General features: G+C 38.8%; 1 protein-coding gene across 1 annotated transcript in view; it reads right to left on the reverse strand.

Moving 5' to 3' along the window:
* The window catches only part of LOC143026554 (coiled-coil domain-containing protein 39-like), a 61,039-nt gene that overhangs the window by 382 nt on the left and 40,106 nt on the right, over positions 1-20,551 (reverse strand). The window contains exons 18-20 of the mRNA XM_076187136.1: positions 17,198-17,457; positions 16,783-17,091; positions 1-21 (exon numbers count right to left, since the gene is read on the reverse strand). The exon at positions 1-21 is cut by the window's left edge and continues 382 nt beyond it. Coding sequence (XP_076043251.1) covers positions 1-21; positions 16,783-17,091; positions 17,198-17,457 — 590 coding nt within the window. The remainder of the gene's footprint in view (positions 22-16,782; positions 17,092-17,197; positions 17,458-20,551) is intronic.

Raw genomic sequence — 20,551 nt, forward strand, 5'->3', positions numbered from 1 at the left:
CAGATGTAGGAGCTGGGAAAACTGCAACGAAAGAATAATAGGCTACATTACAAAATAACAAATAAAATATAATAATAGAAAATAGAAAATATCACATACATATCTACACGAAAGCCATAATTCGTCTTCTATGTGGAATAGACGATTGACAGTATACACCCACACCAAAATATTCTCCCATCTTGGGAGAGAGAAAAAAAAAAAAAAAAAAACGGGGAACATCCCACAGGGCAGCGTCAACCATCCAAAATGTCTATCCACATAATTTTGTAGCTTCCATTTCCCATGCTCATACCACATACATCCAAAGATCTTTCCACCCTATCCATCCATCAATCGCATTTTTTTTTTTTTTTTTTGTCTTTCTATTGGCCTGACTTCATTTCATTTTTTCACACTCTCTTCCCTGTTCTTCGTTATCTATTCTCTCCACATGCCTAAACCATCGCACCAGTCTCTTCTCTTCCCTCTCAGACAACTCTCCGTTCCGCTCCTGTTTCTCATGTCTACACGTCTCAGTCTCTCCATCCTTGAACCATCTAGCATCTTTCCATACACATCTCATTGACATAAATTATATTCAGTCCATCTTACACTTCAGCTCTCAGTCACTCTCGTTCCTTTTTTATTTTTTAGGTGCTAAGATAAGAGGGAGGGTGGAGGGGAGTGGAGTGTATATAGGGATGGAATGGGTGGGAATGATTTTATGCCTTTTTCTTTTTGGCTACCTCCCTTGTAAGGGGGAAAAGGCCTTGGTATATTTATGTATGTATATATAAAAAATTATTCTTAAATACATATCAAATATCAGTTTATTTTCTGGTGTATATAATATTACCAAGTTCTTCAGTCTCAGATTCAACCAGAAGTGCTGTGTCATCCGCAAATAACAACCTGCTCACTTCCTTCGTCCTCCCATTCGCACGCCTCTGGCAACACTCGACTTTATTCCATCCTCATCAACATTAAACAATCATATAAACATCATATATTCATCATCATTCTTATCACTATTATCATTACTACTATAATCATCAATGTTATTATTACCATTATCATTATTCGGAACGACATGAGCAACAAGTCAGGTTACAGGAGAACCTAGGTTGTTGTTTCTGATGTGCCACAGAGATGAATGAAATAACCTGACGGCAGTCAAGACGAAAATAAAAGTACCGACCGGTACGGAAGTTAACCTCTTCAATACGAGTCAACTTCTGGCGCGCAGCATCGGATGCATGAGATTCGATGATTGATGCAGCATGATACTCGTTATAAAGTATAAGGTCACTGCTGTATTACTCATTCTGTTTCACTGAGTAATAATAAACACAGAAAACGGGGTCAAGCCAGTTCACAGAATTCGGGGTTCACTCAGCTACGCAGGTTGGATAGAGATCAAGATGAGCTTAATCAGTCATTAAACGCAAGAGTGTACCCACCAACATAATATCATCAATTGGGGGCATCATACGCCAGGTAGCGCGCTGCTTTACTCACGCGACGGCGCCAGTCCTCATGGTCTCTTCGAGCAAGCTCCCATGCAGCCACCCTTCCTTCTCACTCCAAACAACTCTCGACAGGTTCGATCCACTCTCCCCAGCCTTGAATTCTGTACTGGGCGTCCCTTTCTTCGTCTCCTTCAAGGATTGTCTCTTGCGGAGACAGAAACCCCGTGAGTAGGATCAACGATACGCGAGGCCACATGATGCACATGTAGCCAGAGTTGACGTTCACGACTTCTGCTGGAAGTAACTGGCCCAGACGGAGTCTCACAGAAGAGTCTCTGGTTTCATATGAAGCCATTGCAGCGATACCCCATGATTCCTCAAAGGCACTTAGTACCAAAGACATCGAGACTCCTCTTCAAATCAGCATTCAATGTCCACGTCTCACAGCCGTACAGCAAGACGGAGCAGACGCAGGGCCCTAACGTGGGGTGTGATGGGGGTGGGGGGGTCGCATATGCCCGGGGGCGGCAGTTCTAGCCTGGATTTGCCGCCCTCAAGGCTGACAAAATAAATAAATAAGCAAATAAATAAACAAATAAAATAATAACAAAGGTTAGAGAAGCCCTAAATATTTTACCGTATCGACTATTTTTGCGTTTGAATAAACAGACTAAGGAATATTTTCCCTTATCCTTTCTGCAATAGGGACATTAAATAACATTTCTAAAATAAGTTTAATTATTTCGCAAGCCAATAATAGCTAACATACGCAGTAAGAGATGATGGAAGTGGGAGGTGGTGATGGGGGGAGGGGGGGAGGGGCATCACAGAACTTTGCCCCGGGGCGACTCTTAGACATGTAAGGGCTCTGAGCACACGAGTTTAATAAAATCGTTTGACGAAAGCTAGAGTAATACTAACAGCCGTTAACATGTTAACAGCGTCCCCAAGGCATCCGGCAATGGTTCCCGAACCTCTCCAACAATCTACTAGTAAATCCTACAGAACAAGCTTTTGCCTAAGACTACCCCACACAAATCATTGGCCAAAGATAAAGGAGCATAAGGACCTAATTGTATACGACAAAGAGCATCACCTTCCCCATGGGCCAAATGGTCGACTGACTATAACCCCCTTCCCCTCCTCCTCCCTCCCTCACCGGTGCAACCGGAAGTGAGGTCATAGGACAACGCGTAACAGAAAGGAAGCGGCAAAATCGCACCTTGGCAATATGGCAACATCGCCTCAACGCAGGAGCGCCTTTGCAGAATGGCTCTATGCGCAGCATATGAACATTTTCGCTGTTGTGCAAAGGGGTTTTCCAAGGCCGAATAAAATCGCTTGGAGACAACAACGACGTATGTACAAGATTTCTTTCGCTACGATGACTCGCTTTTCAGATTTTATTTTGGTTAATGCAAGACAATTTCATTTGAGGGGACTTATGGTGCGGATATATATATACATATTATATATATATATATACGTATGTATATATATATATATATATATGTATATATACTTTATGAATATATATATACATATATATATATATATATACATACATACTGTATACACAAACACACACACACACGATCGTCGAATTGACGGCGAAGATTGGAACTCCGAAAAAACAGCAATTTTCGTGGATTTCAGCGACGAGGGAGTACCTCTATTGTATTAGTAGGGAAGGGAAAAGCTCGTGGTGTAGTGGGAAGGTAAAGAAAAAGGAGAAGGGGAGGGATTATTGAGGAAAATGGAAGGAAATGGGGAAGGGGATGAACGGGCCACGGACGTCAGAAGGAATGTAAAAAAGATATGTGCAAACGACACAGGTGAAGTCGAAGAAATCAGTAAAGGCATAAGGATTAGAAATATAGATAAGAGCAGCTCAATAGAAAGTGGAGATAATTATTTCTATGGGTTTAATGAGGGAGGAGATGACAACCTCCCCCGATTAACAAGTCTAGAGAAAAAACTAACAAAAATGAACGAAGCATGGGAGGTTAGGTTTAGTCAACTTGCACTGATTACACAAAGAATTGATAAATTGGAAGAACTAAAGAAAGAGAACCAAAACCTAAATAAAGAAATAGAAAAATTAAAAAGACAGTTAAAAGAAGTAAAAGATGATATTGAGGAATTAAAGAAGAAGAATAAAGAGAATAAAGAGTCCATAGCAAAAGAGGTAAGTGGTTAGAAAAAAAGGTTCAGGAGAATAGCAAAATTGAATTTAGAGATATAGTGAAAAAACAGATGAAGGAACTCACCAAGGACACAGTTATTAAAGTGATAAGAGAGGAGGAGAATAGAGTAAGAGACTTAGCAGATAAAAAGATATGTGTAATTATATTAGGAATGGAAGAGTAACATAATCCAAATAGGACTACAAGAGTAAAGGAGGAGAAAGGAGTGAACATGGTACTAAAAATATCTTAAGAACAGGGAATAGGGAAAGAAATTGAAGATATATATAGATTGGGAAAATACAATATAGACAAGACCAGACCAATTAAGGTTAAATTCAGGTCACAAACGACAGCAGAGAATGTCTTATCAAAAACAGGGAAACTACCAGAAAGTTATCAGTACAAACAGGTATGGATATAAAGAGATGAATAAAGAGGAAAGAGAGGAAGAGAAAACAAAAAGAATAGAAACTAAGGAAAAACACGACAACAGAACAGAGTCAAAGAAAAATTCTATTGGAGAGTAGTGGATATGAAAGTGAGGAAATGGTTCATGGGAGAGAAAAACAGAAGGGAAAGAGAAAACAGGATGGAGGTAACAGAAAATTAAAAGTGTCCTTCACAAATATAGATGGATTAATAACAGGCTTGAATGAACTGAATAATTACCTGATGGATAAAGAACCTGACATAATGGGAATTGTAGACAAAATTGAAAGGTCTATTACCACCCAACAGTGTAGGGCATGGTGTATATAACTATTAGATTAGAAACAGAGAAGTAAAACAAGGGGGTGGAGTTATGTTCCTGACTAACAGGGATATAAATGTGAGGAATGTTACACATGGAAAGCATAGAGTGGAGATGATTATAATGGAAATAGAGGACAGGGACAAGAAGAGCAGGAATTTTATGGTAAATTATGTGCCTCCTAAAATGGCTTCATGGAAAGAGAGAGAACACAAAAATATGTCAGAAGGCACAAGGATAACACTGAATAAGGTAATGGAAGATGGAGGAAGAATAGTTATAATGGGTGACTTTAATTGTGAAGAAATCTGATAGGAAGAGATGACAGTGAAAGGTGGAGAAGACCTATGGGAAAACGTACTTGATATAATTACAGAACATACAATGACACAATGGATACAAGAGACTAGACCTAATAATCACATCAGAACCTGAAATAGTGGACAAGATTGAATATAAGACACCATTAAGTAAAAGTGATCACATATTAGTTGAACTGGAACTAAACGAGGAAAATACATGAGAAAAAAAAACGAACAATATAGAAAGGGAAGATTGATGTATGGAAAAACAAATTTTGATAAAATAATAGATTTTATTTCAAGAAGCAAACTGGGAAAGGATATACAAAGAGGAAACAACAGTAGAAGAGAAATGGAAATTTTTGACAAAAATTTATAAGGAAGGAGTGGAAAAGTATGTTCCAAGACGAAAACAAGAAAAATTATATGTAAAATGTTGGTACTAAAAGAGATGTAGAGAGTTAAAAGATAAAAGGGGTAAAACTTGGATAAAATGGAAAGAAAAAAATGGAAAATATATACTGATTATACAGTAGAAACGAATATGTACAAGTGCGCAGAGAAGAAAAGAGAACTTATGAAAAGGATGTCAGAAAAATGTAGATATCAACCAAAACAAACAAGAATTAGTGAAACTACGACAAGGAGGAGTCGAATACACAGAGGAAATAGAAATGGCAGAAATTATGAACAAGCATTTTAAATCAGTGTCTACGAGAGAGAACATACAACCTAGAGATGTCGAGTGACAGGGGAAAATCCCCTCTATAAAAAAGATAAAAGTAACAATGAATGAAATAATGAATCACTTGAGTAATCTCGATGTTAAAAAATCGCATGGTCCAGATGAAATGGCAAATTGGATTTTGAGAGAATGCAGGGACGAAGTAACAGACAAAATACATAGTCTAATAAACAGTTCGTTGAAAGAAGGAAAAGTTCCAGAAGATTGGAAAAGAGCAAATATAGTACCAATATATAAAGGGGGAAACAAGGAAAACCCTACAAACTATAGACAGGTCTCTCTTACAAGTACGGTAGCAAAAATCTGTGAAAGAATCATCAAAATTAAATGGGTAAAACATTTGGAAAAGAAACAATGTACTAAATCCAAGGCAGTGTGGATTTAGACAAGGAAGATCATGTGTCACAAACTTGATGTGTTTCTATTCAAGACTAATAGATGTAATACAAGAAAGAGATGGATGGGCTGATTGTGCATTTCTAGACCTGAAAAAAGCTTTTGATAAAATGCCACATAAGAAATTGACAAAGAAATTAGAAACTGCAGGAGGAATACAGGGCAAACTGCTGAAGTGGATGGAAGACTTCTTGCATGAAAGAAAAATGGGAGTGGTGATAAGAGACAAACATTCTTATTGGGATGAAGTGATTAGTGGAGTTCCACAAGGAACAGTTTTGGTCCCAATAATGTTTGCTATATATATTAATGATATGGATAAAGGAATTGAAAGTTATATGAGCTTCTTTGTGGACGATGCAATATTGTTGAAAAAAGTGAACACTGTAGAAGATTGTGAGTCGCTGCAGAGTGATCTCAATAAAGTATGGGAATGGAGTAGGAAGTGGGAGATGGCATTCAATATTAAGAAGTGTAGTATAATGGAATTTGGAAAAAGCAAAAAAAGAATAGTGGGATCATATAAATTGGGGGAAGAAATAAAATAAAAAAAAGTGGAAAATGAGAAGGACCTGGGAGTCATTATAATAAATATGTCCCCTAAGGAACATATAAAAAAAAAATTGGAGAAACTTATAATTCAATAAGAACAATCAAAGTGGCATTTACATACCTGGACGAAGAAATGGTGAAGAAAATACTAGTCACTTTGATAAGACCAAGATTGGAGTATGCAGCGACGACGTGGTCACCAAGTACAAAAAAAAGTATAACAAAACTTGAAACAATACAAAGAGCAATCACGAAATTGGCACCAACGCTCTCAGAACTATCATATGAGGAGAGACTGGCAAAACTTGAGCTACAGACATTAGAGCAAAGAAGAGAGAGAGGAGACTTGATAACTATTTATAGAATCATGAAAGGCATGGAAATTATTGATAGAGAGGATCTAATAAAATGGGATAGTAGAGATACAAGAGGACATGGAAAGAAAAAAAAAAAGACAATTATAGAAGAGACCTGAAAAAGAACAGCTTTCCCCATAGGATAATAGACGTTTGGAACAGGTTAGATGAGAATGTGGTGTGTGCAAAAACGATACACGAATTTAAAAACTGTCTAGATAAAAGAGATAGGGAGATGGGATACCTCTTCCCGTAAAATACAATTAGGTAAATCAATCAATCAAATCAACCATCCTGAGTCCACTGCTGAACAAAGGCCTCCTTCATAGCATTCCATGATTCACACGACCGTGCCACCCTCTGCCACGTCACTCCTGCAAACATCTCGATCTCGTCTCTCCACATTTTGTCTGGTCTCCCTCTTCCACGCTTCCTATCTCGCGGCGTCCACTCAGTTACACACTTGCTCCATCGCTCATCAGTCGTTCGCACTAACTTACCTGCCCAATTCCACTTCCTCTCTTTTACCGCCTCCACAATATATTTCACTCTAATCTGCTCTCTCACCCAACTTGCTCTCTCTCGGTCTCTCAGTGTTATTCCCATCATTGATCTCTCCATTCTCCTCTGTGCAGTCCTTAGCTTTGTTTCCATCGCCCTCGTCAGCTTCCAAGTCTCACACCCTTAGATCATTGCTGGTAGAATGCATTGATTGTAAACTTTACGTTTCAAACATATAGGTAGAGAGCCTCTCAGGATTTTATTATACTTACCAAACACTTTCCAACCAATTGTCTTTTTATTTCATTATCATGATCTTTCGTCACCTTCACCATCTAGCCTAAATAATTATACTCTTCAACTTCCTCAAGACTCTCACCATCAATTACAATCTCTTTACTTTGAATTTTCGTGTTGAACATTACTTTGGTTTTACTCTTATTCATTTTTAAACTTACTTTGAGACTTTCTTTGTTTAGATCGCTCAGCATATCTTGCAAGTCTTCTGGTTTTTCTGAAATAAGAATAATATCGTCCGCAAACCTCAGGTGGTTCAAATATTCGCCATTAATATTCATACCTTTCTTTTCCCAACTCAACCTTCTGAAAATATCTTCCAAACAAGCTGTAAATAGTTTGGGTGAAATTGTGTCGTCTTGTCGTACTCCATTCTTGATCTTGATCTTTTCTGTATCTTTATGTAGTCGAATTATAGCGGTACCTTTCGCATAAATCTTTTCTAAAACTTACGATCTGTTCGTTTGTACCCTGTTTGCGTAGCGAGTTTATTATTGGTATTTGTTCTACCGAGCCAAAGGCCTTCTCGTAATCTACAAAAGCTAAACAGAGAGGTTTATTGTATTCTGTTGTTTTCTCGATTAGTTGATTTATCGCCTGCAAATGGTCTAGAGTCGAATATCCGTTCCTAAAGCCTGCCTGTTCTCTCGGTTGGTTTCCATCTAAAACTTGACTTAGTCTATTTGTAAGGATCTTGAAGAATACTTTATATACGTTTGATAGCAAGCTAATCGGTCGATGGTTACTAAGGTCCTTCTGGTCTCCTTTTTTATGAAGCAAAATCACCATAGTGCACCACGCATCAGTGACGCTTTCTTGACGTAAGCACTGGGTGTACAATTCAACTAATTTAATATGAACTAATTTCCCTGCGTCTTTCAACAGATCTATTGATATACCATCTTCCCCAGGACCCACTGCTAACTGGCACGTCCCTGATGGCAAACAGGGAATTTCCTCATAGATGTATGGGGTACTGTCATAATGACGGCGTGGACCATTGGGCACCCTATAGATAGGCGTCACCGAATATAATGAATAAGGTGACACCAGAGAAATATCTCACCAGAAACCAGTTGGCACGGAGGTGAGATTACTACCAACCCCCCTTCATAGCAAATATGAATAAAAAACGGGCGTTCCTGTTGGATCATCGTCTCCTAAAGGTCCAACCGCATTGCCTCATGTGTTTACGGACAGTGTGCAACCGAATGTGAGTAAGCACTGTCCAAGCAGATCCAAGTCTTGGACATTAAACAACACGAAGAAAATGAAGATCTATACTTACAACGTAAGAAGTCTCTCAGAAGACTACAGACTGGAAAGTTTAATGGAAGAACTAGACAACATCAAGTGGGACATCGTAGGACTGAGCGAAGTCCGAAGAGCGGGAAAAAAGCTGATACAATTACAAGATGGTCACCACCTGTTCTACTATAGAGGTAAGGACAAAGAAAGATCTAGTGGAATAGGATTCTTGATAAACCGAGAAGTTCCTGGTAACGTAGTCAAATTCAGTAGTTTATCGGACAGGTTAGCTTGGATTGTGATTAGGCTGTGCAAAAGATACATTCTAAAAATAGTTCAGGTTTATGCACCAACTTCACAGAGTTCAGACGATGAAATTGAGTCGTTCTATGATGGTTTAAGTCAGATAATAGATCAAGAAAAATGTCAGTACACGTTGGTAATAGGCAACTTTAATGCTAAAGTAGGGAAGAAGATGGGAGATGAGACATGCATTGGTAAGTTTGGAGTAGGTGAAAGAAATGACAGAGGCGAGATGTTAGTAAATTTTGCAGAGAACTACAACATGAGGATAATGAACACTAAGTAAATACAACTAGATAAATACACACACACACACCGAGTCGAATTGACGGCGAAGATTGGAACTCCGACAAAAACACGCAAATTTCGTGGATTTCAGCGACGAGGGAGTACCTGTGTTGTATTAGTAGGGAAGGGGAAAGCTCGTGGTGTAGTGGGCAGGTAAAGAAAAAGGAGAAGGGGAGGCATTATTGAGGAAAATGGAAGAAAATGAGGAAGGGGAGGAACGGGCCTTGGATGTCAGATGGAATGTCAATAAAACGTGTGCAGATGACACAGACGAGGTCAAACAGGTGAGCAGAGGCATTAAAAGTAGAAATATAGATAATAGCAGCTCAATGGAAAGAAGAGCTAATAACTTCTATGGATTTAATGAGGGAGGAGATGACAACCTCCCCCGACTAGTAAGTCGAGAGGAGAAAAAAAAAAGTGAACGAAGCATGGGAGGTTAGGTTTAGCCAACTAACACTAGTTACACCAAGAGCTGATAAATTGGAAGAACTAAAGAAGGAGAATAAAAAAGAAATAGAATTAAAAAGACAGTTAAATGAAGTAAAGGAGGAGAATGAGGAATTAAAGAAGAACAAAGAGAATAAAGAGTCCATAGCAAAAGAGGTAAGTGGTTGGAAAAAAGTCCAAGCGAATAACAAAATTTAATTTAGAGATATAGTGAAACAACAGATGAAGGAACACACTAAGGACACAGTTATTAAAGTGATGAGAGAGAAGGAGAATATAGTAAGAGACTTAGCAGATAAAAAGAAAGGTATAATTATGTTAGGAATGGAAGAGTAACATAATCCAAATAGGACTACAAGATTAATAGATGAGAAAGAAGGAGTGAACATGGTACTAAAATATTTTAAGAACAGGAAATGGGGAAAGAAATTTAAGAAATATATAGACTAGGGAAATACAATATAGACAAGACCAGACCAATTAAGGTTAAATTCAGGTCACAAACGACAGCAGAGAATGTCTTATCAAAAACAGGGAAACTACCAGAAAGTTATCAGTACAAACAGGTATGGATATAAAGAGATGAATAAAGAAGAGAGGAAGATAAAACAAAAAGAATAGAAACTAAGGGAAAAAATGAGAACGAACAGAGTCAAAGAGAATTTCTATTGGAGAGTAGTGGATATGAAAGTGAGGAAATGGTTCATGGGAGAGAAAAACAGAAGAGAAAGAGAAAACAGGATGGAGGTAACAGAAAATTAAAAGTGTCCTTCACAATTATATATGGATTAATAACAGGCTTGAATGAACTGAATGATTACCTGATGGATAAAGAACCTGACATTATGGGAATTGTAGACAAAATTGAAAGGTCCATTACCACCCAACAGTGTAGGACATGGTGCATATAACTACTGGATTAGAAACAGAGAAGTAAAACAAGGGAGTGGAGTTATGTTCCTGACTAAGAAGGATATAAATGTAAGGAATGTTACATGTGCAAAGAATAGATTAGAATTGAGGACAGGGACAAGAAGAGCAGGAAGTTTGTGGTAAATTATGTGCCTCCTCAAACGGTTTCATGGGAAAAGAGAGAACACAAAAATATGTCAGAAGACACAAGGATAACACTAAATAAGACAATGGAAGATGGAGGAAGAATAGTTATAATGGGTGACTTTAATTGTAAAGAAATCTGATGGGAAGAGATGACAGTGAAAGGTGGAGAAGAACCTATGGGGAAATGTACTGCTTGATATTATAGAACATACAATGACACAATGGATATAAGAGAATACTAGATATACAAATGAGGAAGAGCCATCGAGACTGGACCTAATAATCACATCAGAACCTGAAATAGTGGACAAGATAGAATATAAGACACCACTAAGTAAAAGTGACCACATATTAGTTGAACTGGAACTAAATGAGGAAAAATACATGGGAAAAAATAAACAATATAGAAAGGGAAGATTGATGTATGGAAAAACAAATTTTGATAAATTAAGAGAATTAAAAAAAAAAAAGCAGACTGGGAAAGGATACACAAGGAGAAAACAACAGTAGAAGAGAAATGGAAATTTTTGACAAAAATTTATAAGGAAGGAGTGGAAAAGTATGTTCTAAGATAAAAACAAGGAAAACGATATGCAAAATGTTGGTACAACAAAAGATGTAGCAAGTTAAAAGACAAAAGGGATAAAGTTTGGATAAAATGGAAGAAAGACAAAAGACCTGAAAAATGGAAAATATACAAGTTATAGAAATTAATATGTATAAGTGCGCAGAGAAGAAAAGATAAAATACGAAAAGGATGTCATAGAAAAATGTAGAGATCAACCAATACTATTTCATAGATTTGTACACAACAAACTGAAAAACAAACAAGAATTAGTGAGGCTACAACAAGGAGTTGAATACACAGAGGAAATAGAAATGGTAGAAATTATGAACAAGCATTTTAAATCAGTGTTTACGAAAGAGAACATACAACCTAGAGATGTCGAGTGGGGGGAGAAAGTCCCCCTTATGAAAGAGATAAAAGTAACAAGGAAAGAAATAATGAATCACTTGAGTAATCTCAATGTTAGAAAATTCCATGGTCCAGATAAAATGGCAAACTGGATTTTGAGAGAATGCAGGGATGAACTAATAAACAAAATACATAGTCTAATAAACAGTTCGTTGAAAGAAGGAAAAGTTCCAGAAGATTGGAAAAGAGCAAATATAGTACCAATATATAAAGGGGGAAACAAGGAAGATCCTACTAACTATAGACCGGTCTCTCTTACAAGTATGGTAACAAAAATTTGTGAAAGAATCATCAAAATTAGATGGGTAAGGCATTTGGAAAAAAACAATGAACTAAATCCGAGGCAGTTTGGATTTAGACAAGGAAGATTATGTGTCACAAACTTGATGTGTTTCTATTCAAGACTAATAGATGTAATACAAGAAAGAGATGGATGGGCTGATTGTGCATTTCTAGACCTGAAAAAAGCTTTTGATAAGATGCCACATAAGAAATTGATAAAGAAATTAGAAACTGCAGGAGGAATACAGGGCAAACTGCTGAAGTGGATGGAAGACTTCTTGCATGAAAGAAAAATGAGAGTGGTGATAAGAGACAAACATTCTAATTGGGATGAAGTGATTAGTGGAGTTCCACAGGGAACAGTTTTGGCCCCAATAATGTTTGCTATATATATTAATGATATGGATAAAGGAATTGAAAGTTATATGAGTTTCTTTGTGGACAATGCAATATTGTTGAAAAAAGTGAATACTGTAGAAGACTGTGAGTCGCTGCAGAGTGATCTCAATAAAGTATGGGAATGGAGTAGGAAGTGGGAGATGGCATTTACATACCTGGGTGAAGAAATGGTGAAGAAAATACTAGTCACTTTGATAAGACCAAGATTGGAGTATGCAGCAATGACATGGTCACCAAGTACAAAAAAAATGTATAACAAAACTTGAAAGAATACAAAGAGCAATTACGAAATTGGCACCAACACTCTCAGAACTATCATATGAGGAGAGACTGGCAAAACTTGAGCTACAGACATTAGAGCAAAGAAGAGAGAGAGGAGACTTGATAACTATTTATAGAATCATGAAAGGCATAGAAATTATTGATAGAGAGGATCTAATAAAATGGGATAGTAGAGATACAAGAGGACATGGAAAAAAATCAAAAAAGACAATTATAGAAGAGACCTGAAAAAGAACAGCTTTCCCCACAGGATAATAGACGTTTGGAACAAGTTAGATGAAACTGTGGTGTGTGCAAAAATTATACACGAAGGATTACAAAGGCATGCTCAGCCTTTGTAATCCTTTGTAAAAAACCGTCTATATGAAAAGAGATATGAAGACGAGACACCACGAGCATAGCTCCCCTTCCCATAAATTACAACTAGGTAAATACAGATATGTATATATATATATATATATATATATATATATATATATATATATATATATATATAAAGTTAAAGAAAATCAAGAAAAATGGGAGATATGCGCTTGTAGCTGGATCAGAGGAGATTAACAAAGTTAGTGACAGAGTTTGGGAAGGTATGCAAAAGAAGGAAGTTGAAGATAAATGTGGGTAAATGTATGGTGATGAGATGTACAGGGAGAGAGGATGACAGCAAATTGAAAGTGAATATTAAGGAAGACTGGAGGAAGTGGACAGTTTTAGATACTGTACTTGGGTGCAAATTTGGCAGGAAAGGGAGTAGGGGTGGAGGTAGAAATTAGATTGAGAGAAGCAAGTGAATGGCTTGGGGGACTAAAAAGTGTAATGAGAAATGGATATTTGGAAATGGATGCTAAGAGATTGTATAAAAGGGTGATTGTGCTGACAGCATAGTATAATGCAGAAACATGGAACATAAGGTTTGCACATGCTTCCTCTCTGCCTTGAGTCATAAAATGGCCAGGAGCCTGTATGATGTGTGTTTTGTAAACTAAGTAAGTTATGCAGAGATTCAAGATTGGTTAAGTAAACAATATTGCATATAGATTGTAATAATGAATCTGACTGGAGAAAGAGCAGAGGAGAAAATTGAAGTGATTCACGATTGTAAAATCACTCCCTTTGGGGAGGATCTTAAATATAAAGTTAAATATCATTGGACTGAAGAAATCATGATGTCACAATTGTAAGATCACTCCCTTAAGGGAGGATCTTAAATATAAAGTTATAGATCACTGGACTAAAGAAATCATGTCATTGCAGAACTTACCTAGGACCTAATAATGTGTGTTTTCATGGGATCAATTGATTGTACCTTGAGAAGCACATTGTGTAACTGGTAATTCAAGAAAGAAAAGAAAATCTACAAATATTTCATTCCCCCTATACAGAAAATATAGTGAAGTGGAGAAAATAAAAAGTGTGAGATGTACTACATGAAAGAAGGCATGCAATATATATTTATATATATACTGAACATACATATATATATATATATATATATATATATATATATATATGTATATATATGTGTGTATATTTAAAAGAAATGTGAAAGGCAGAGGTGGATGGGGTGAGCATGAAGGGATGAACAAGGATAAGATGGATGGATGGGGTAAAAGGGGCATTGAGAAAGAGGGTGATGTCTGTTGAGGAAGGAAGGGAGAAGACAGAAGATGGGAGTGAGTGGAAAATGGCTGTCTATGGATGATACTGTGATGTATGAGAGTGCATCACGGGAGACGGGGGTTAGGGAGTGGTTATGTATGGATAATATTTTTACACAGCCTGAAGGGATTTCTCCCTGTCTTCATTTTTTCTACATGAGGGAATGGAGGTGGGGGGGTCACTGATTAGATGTCAAAGCAGCCTTGCTGTGTCTTCCTGCATTCTTTCTGACCCAGGGCAATGGGCAAGATGCAGGGATGACCCATCATCCAAGAGGAGCCAAGATGAGAGGGAGTGAGGGGGTGTCAAATGGGAGTGTAATGGGTGGGAATGAAATGGGTTGGAGTGGAATTATGCCTTTTGACTTTGGTTACCCCCCTGGTAAAGGGGAAAGAGCACTTGGCATATTTATGTATGTAAATCAAAAATTGTTAAATGGTTTAGCTTGGACTATATGAACTCAAAGGGTAATGTGCCAGGGATTGAAGATGGTTAAAGAAAATGGAGAAAAGTGAGAGATAAGTCAGTTGTTTGCTGATGTCACTGAGCTTGTAACAGGATCAGAGGAGGGATTAAGAAAGTTAGAGATAGAATTTGGGAAGTTGTGCAAAAAAAAAGGAAGTTGAAGATAAATGTGGGTAAAAGTAAGGTGATGAGATGTATAAGGGGAGAGGATGGTAGCAAATTGGAATAGAGTATTAAGGGAAAGAGACTGGAGGAAGTGGATAGCTTTAGATACTTGGGTGTGAATGTGGTGGGAAAGGGAGGAGTGGAGGTGGAGGTAGAATGTAGATTGAGAGAAGCAAGTAAATGCATTGGGGAATTAAAAAGTGTAATGAGAAATAGACATTTGGGAATGGATGCTAAGAGGAGATTGTATGAAGGAGTGATTAAGCTAACAACAATGTATGGGGCAGAAACATGGAACATAACAGAGGAAGAGTTTAAATGTGTTTGAGATGAGGTGCCTGAGAAGTATGGTAGCAGTTACTAGGCTGGATAGAGTGAGAAATGAGGAGGTGAGGAGGAGAGTGAGTGTGGAAAATTAGTTGGGAGATAGGGTTGATGAAAGAGTATTGGGATAGTTTGGACATGTGGAAATGAGTAAAGAAAGATCAGTAAAAGAGGTGTGGAAGGCAGAGGTAAAATGAGTGATCATGAGGGGGTGACCATGGATGAGATGGATGGATAGGGTAAAAGAGGTATTGGGAAAAGGGGGAATATCTGTTGAGGAAGGAAGGGAGAAGACAGAAGATAGGGATGAGTGGAGAATAGTTGTATATGGATGATGCTGTGATGCATAGAAGGGTAAGGGTGGGAAATGGGGGGTGAGGGAGTATGTGTGAATGATATTTTGATGCAGCCCAAAGGGATTTCTCCCCATTTTCTCTTTTTCTGCATGAGGGGATGGAGAGGGTGGGTCACCAATTAAATGAAGTGGCCTTGCTGTGGATGTGCTGTGTCTTGCTACATTGCTTCTGACCCAGAGCAGTGGGCGAGATGCAGGGATGACCTGTCATCCAGGAGGAGCCAAGAAAAGAGAGAGGGAGGGGTGATGAATGGGAGTGGAGTATGTGGGGTTGAAATGGATGGGAGTGGATTTATGCCTTTGACTTTGGCTACCTCTCTTGTAAGGCAGAAAAAGATGTTGGTATATGTATGTATGCATATATATCAACTTAACTATTCCAGAAGTTTATGCATCTGCATGGAAAACTTTCTTGATATCCTGGTAGAAGTAAATTGTAAAAGACCACATTTTTAAGGAAATATTTGTCATTTTTTGTCCATTCCCTTCAAAACACTATGATTATGTCACCTCTTTCCTTTCTTTCTTTCAATGATGACTGGTCATATATGAGCTCTGAGCTCCCACCCAGCTGTCAATCCCGAGTCCAACATGTGATCCAAGACCATGGCAAATCACTGGGAACCAATATGACTCTATATATTCTCTTGATCCTCTTTAAATTTTTCACTTTCCCTACACATATATACATCTTTCACTTTGTGCATACACATTTTATATATATTCATATTAAAGACTCTGATTGCACATGGCTGAATAAAATTGCTTGGCTGAGGGTATAATAAAAGTACAAGTTGTCATTATCAGATGTGAAACAGAATAAAAAGAAGTATGTTTGTATACAAAACAAAGTCTGGGACAGGGAGGGAAAAAAGGGACAGAGAGGATTAAGATGGGTAGCAGTCTCATCACTAGGTGAAGCACCCTCTGGTGTGCATAAGGGGGAGGAGAAACTCCAATGGACCTTGAGCAAAGAACGAAGTTGCTCACCTGGTGAAATTATGTTCATGGGGTACGTGTCTCTTGAAGGTGACCTTCTCCTGGGGGTAACTGCTGATCTGACTCCTCTTCCCCTTCCACCTCCTACTGGGGAGGTTCTTCTCCTCCTCACTAAACTTGGTCCCTGTGGTGATCTCAAGTGGGGCAGTGCTCTGGATGAAGATGCAGCTCTAGCACTTTCACCACTGCGAGCACTGGCTGGCATCCTGACAGTGCCCTTGGTCACCATAATCTTTGGGTCTCTCACACTCCTGCTGGTGGTACTGGTGCTGGCACCACTAGCCCGGGGTTCAGGTGAGGCTATGTGAAATATAAGGAAATGAAAAGTGTATGCAAGGAGATAATACAGTTATGACTGAAGTTAGGGCTAGTGGTAGTCACTAGATCTCAGAAAAGTCATACATACCTGAAAGGGGTGGTGAAAGAACCTCTTCTGATCGGAGTGAATGGAGTGATGACAGAGAGGAATAGAGGCTTGGGGATCGAGAGACAGGTCCACCTTTAAAATATGGTGAAGAGGAGGGAGAAGGGGAACCCCTCCTCCTTCTCTCTCCTCTTCTTCTCCCTCTGTCTTGCTCCCCACTTTGTTTCTTCTTTCCCTCTTCATCGTCTTCTCCTTTTTTACTATCACCACTCCGAGAGGAATTCATGGTTCCAAGGCTCGACCTGTAGAGTACAAACAGAAGAGAAATGGAGTCTATCAAGGTCTAGATAAGAAAGACGTTGGTTCAGTTTGGATAGAAAACTAAAGATGTGGGACCATAAGGGGATGGAACAATCTCCATAACAAAAATACAAATTGAATCAACCAACTGCTACTCCTCATAACATCATGGCATCATATCTCTTCCCAAAGTGAACTGACTTCTTATTTGGACCTTGATTTCTATCAGCCTTCACATCTGCCATCAGATACTCCCCGTGGTTCACAGCTGGGTTCCCAAAGCCCTGCCCTTATGTCTACAACATCAGTAACCAGTCTCAGCATGAGCAGCATGCATTATTTCTGCTTTTGGGTAGGTTTCATCCACTGGAACTTTGACCTGATTGAGGAGCTTCCCAATAAGTCCATAATACAAGGGAGGATGACTTGAGAAAGAGAGAATTACACCTGCTCAAGGATGACATCAATGAGATTTTTCATTGACTAACTTCAAAACTAGATGAGGAGAACAAGGAGGGTCAAGAATGTTGGTGGACAGGCCCGTGCAGAGGGGGGGAGCTGGGGGTGCCCAAGCACCTGCCCCTTTGCCCTGTGCCCCAAAAGTGCCCTTCACAAATATATATAAAAATGAATGAAAAATTATTTCTCAGAGTCTGTTTCCATTTTCTTACCAATCAGAAATTATAATGTGGAAAATGGTGTTGCACCCTACCGGATAGTTGCCAAATATGAATAATACAAAAGAGTGAAGTGCCCAATTTCCTGCCCAAAGCACCTGCCCCTTGCAATGTCTGTGCAGATTACTGTTAGTGGACAGATAAAATATTTGAGAAAAGAAGCACCATTCAGTACTAAACAGGTAGTAATGGCTAGTCAAGTTGAAGAGCAAATTTTCCACAAGTGCACCTCACACTTGCACAATACCCTGTCTGGTGTATTGGCTGCATGTTATTTTGGGGTTAAAAGCTGCTAAGTAGCATGCAGCTGATACTCTAGAGTCTATATAGGGTGTCCCTATGGACCAGAGTCACACATCATTTTGTCTGTGGTAGAGGAAATCTCTATTCATTGAGAAATGATACTTTATTATACTGCAACTGTTCCTCCATTATGCTGTCCCCCAACTCTTGTTACTGCCCTGTATCATTTCTCTGAATATTCATTTTCTTATTCTGTCAAACCCTTATATGACTTGAGTCATATAAGGTAACAAAAACGGAACGGGGATAGGACTAGGCATCCTTCTCCCTGTAGCCCCAAAGGGGACATTCCTAAAAAAAAAAAGGAAAGGCATAAGAGGGTCTGGGAGGAGTTTTCTAACCAGTACCCTAAGGTTTGGGTCTTTTATTGTGTGTGGATGTGGTACAGATGAGATTAAAATGAAGATATAGCCAGTATGCTTGTGAGAATAAAGATGGATGTGTTGGCATTGAGTGAAACTAAGTTGAAAGGGAAGGGCAGGTTTGAGTTTGGAAGTCTAGTTGGGAGAATCTCAGGAATGAAAAGAGGACGAGGGAGAGAAAGGGTGGCTATACTAGTAAGTGAAAAGATAGGTAAGTGTGTGGTGAAGTGAAAGGAGGTTTCTTCAAGGTTAATGTGGATGAAGGTGAAACTGGGAAGGGAGATATGGGTTTTTGTAAGTGTATATGGGCCTGGTAGTGAGAATGAGAAGAGTGTAGAGGAAAGGGAGGCTTTTTCAATAGATTTAAATGAGTGCATAGAGGGTTTAGGGAGAAATGTCAATGTAGTGGTATTAGGAGACCTTAATACTAGAGTAGGAAATGAATCAATAGACAGAGCCTGTTGGGAAGTGTGGGGTTCCAGGAAAAAATTTGTAGTGGAGAGTTGATGGTGATGTGTCTAGAAAGAGAGTTGATGATAGCAAATACAGTGTTTAGGAAGAAAGTTGAGCATAAATATACATAGGAGAGGGTGGTGGATGGAAAGGTGGTAGATAGAGCATTAATGGACTATACAGTGGTAACCAGGAGAATAGTAGGAAGAGTTAAGGATGTGCATATTCTAAGAGGAGAGAGTGGGGGAATATCAGATCATTTTTTGGTGGAAGGTAAGTTGAGAGTGGAGGATAGATGGAGAAAGAGGAAAAGGACAGAAGGTAGGGAGGTGATTAGGGTAAACTGCTTGAATGAGAAAGAAAAGGAGAAAGAGTACAAGAAGAAGCTGAGAGAGGATAGGGAGGGAGTGAAGGATAGAGTAGAACTAGGAGTGGAGAAGGAATGGGAAGGGTTCAAGGAGGGAGTCACAAAGTGTACAAAGATGGTGTGTGGAACAAGGGAGATGGGAGGAAATAGAAGGAAGGGTAGTGAGTAGTGGGATGAGGAAGCAAAGAAGGTTGTAGAAGAGAAGAAGCGAGCATTCACAGATTGGTTACAAAATAGGATGAGAGAATCATATGAGAGGTAGAGAGAAAAGAAAAGAGAAGTAAAGCATAAGATAAAGGAAGCAAAGAGGAGAGCAGATGTGAAATGGATTAAGAGTATGACAGAAAATTTTGAAAGTAATAAAAAGATGTTTTGGAAAGAAATTAAGAGAGGAAGAGGAGGCAAATCAAGTAGAGAAGAAAAAGTAAAAGGTGCAGTTGGAGAGATGATAATGGAAGAGATGGCAGTAAGAGGAAGATGGGCAGAGTATTTTAGGGAGTTGCTAAATATGAAGGAGGATAGGGAGAGAAAGGTAGTTGCAATGGGAAGCACTAAGAAAATGACAGTGATGAGTGAGGAAAATGAATGAGTAATAAGGAAATAAGGAAAGATAAAGTGAAGGCAGTTGCTAAGATGATGAGAGCAGGTAAGACACCTGGGTTGGATGAGTGTCATGCAGAATACATAGAGAGAGAGAGAGAGAGAGAGAGAGAGAGAGAGAGAGAGAGAGAGAGAGAGAGAGAGAGAGAGAGAGAGAGAGAGAGGGAGAGAGAGAGAGAGAGGTACAGTGATGGTGGACTGGCTGGTGAGGTTGTTTAATGTTTATTTAAGAGAGGGTAGAGTGCCGGGGGACTGGAGAACTGCCTGTATAGTTCCACTTTACAAGGGAAAAAGGGACAAGTGTGAGTGTAGTAGTTTCAGAGGGATCAGTTTG

The sequence above is a fragment of the Oratosquilla oratoria genome, chromosome 6, assembly GCF_046742065.1.
Source record: "Oratosquilla oratoria isolate Oo_2021 chromosome 6, ASM4674206v1, whole genome shotgun sequence".
NCBI classification, from domain to species: Eukaryota; Metazoa; Arthropoda; class Malacostraca; order Stomatopoda; family Squillidae; genus Oratosquilla; species Oratosquilla oratoria.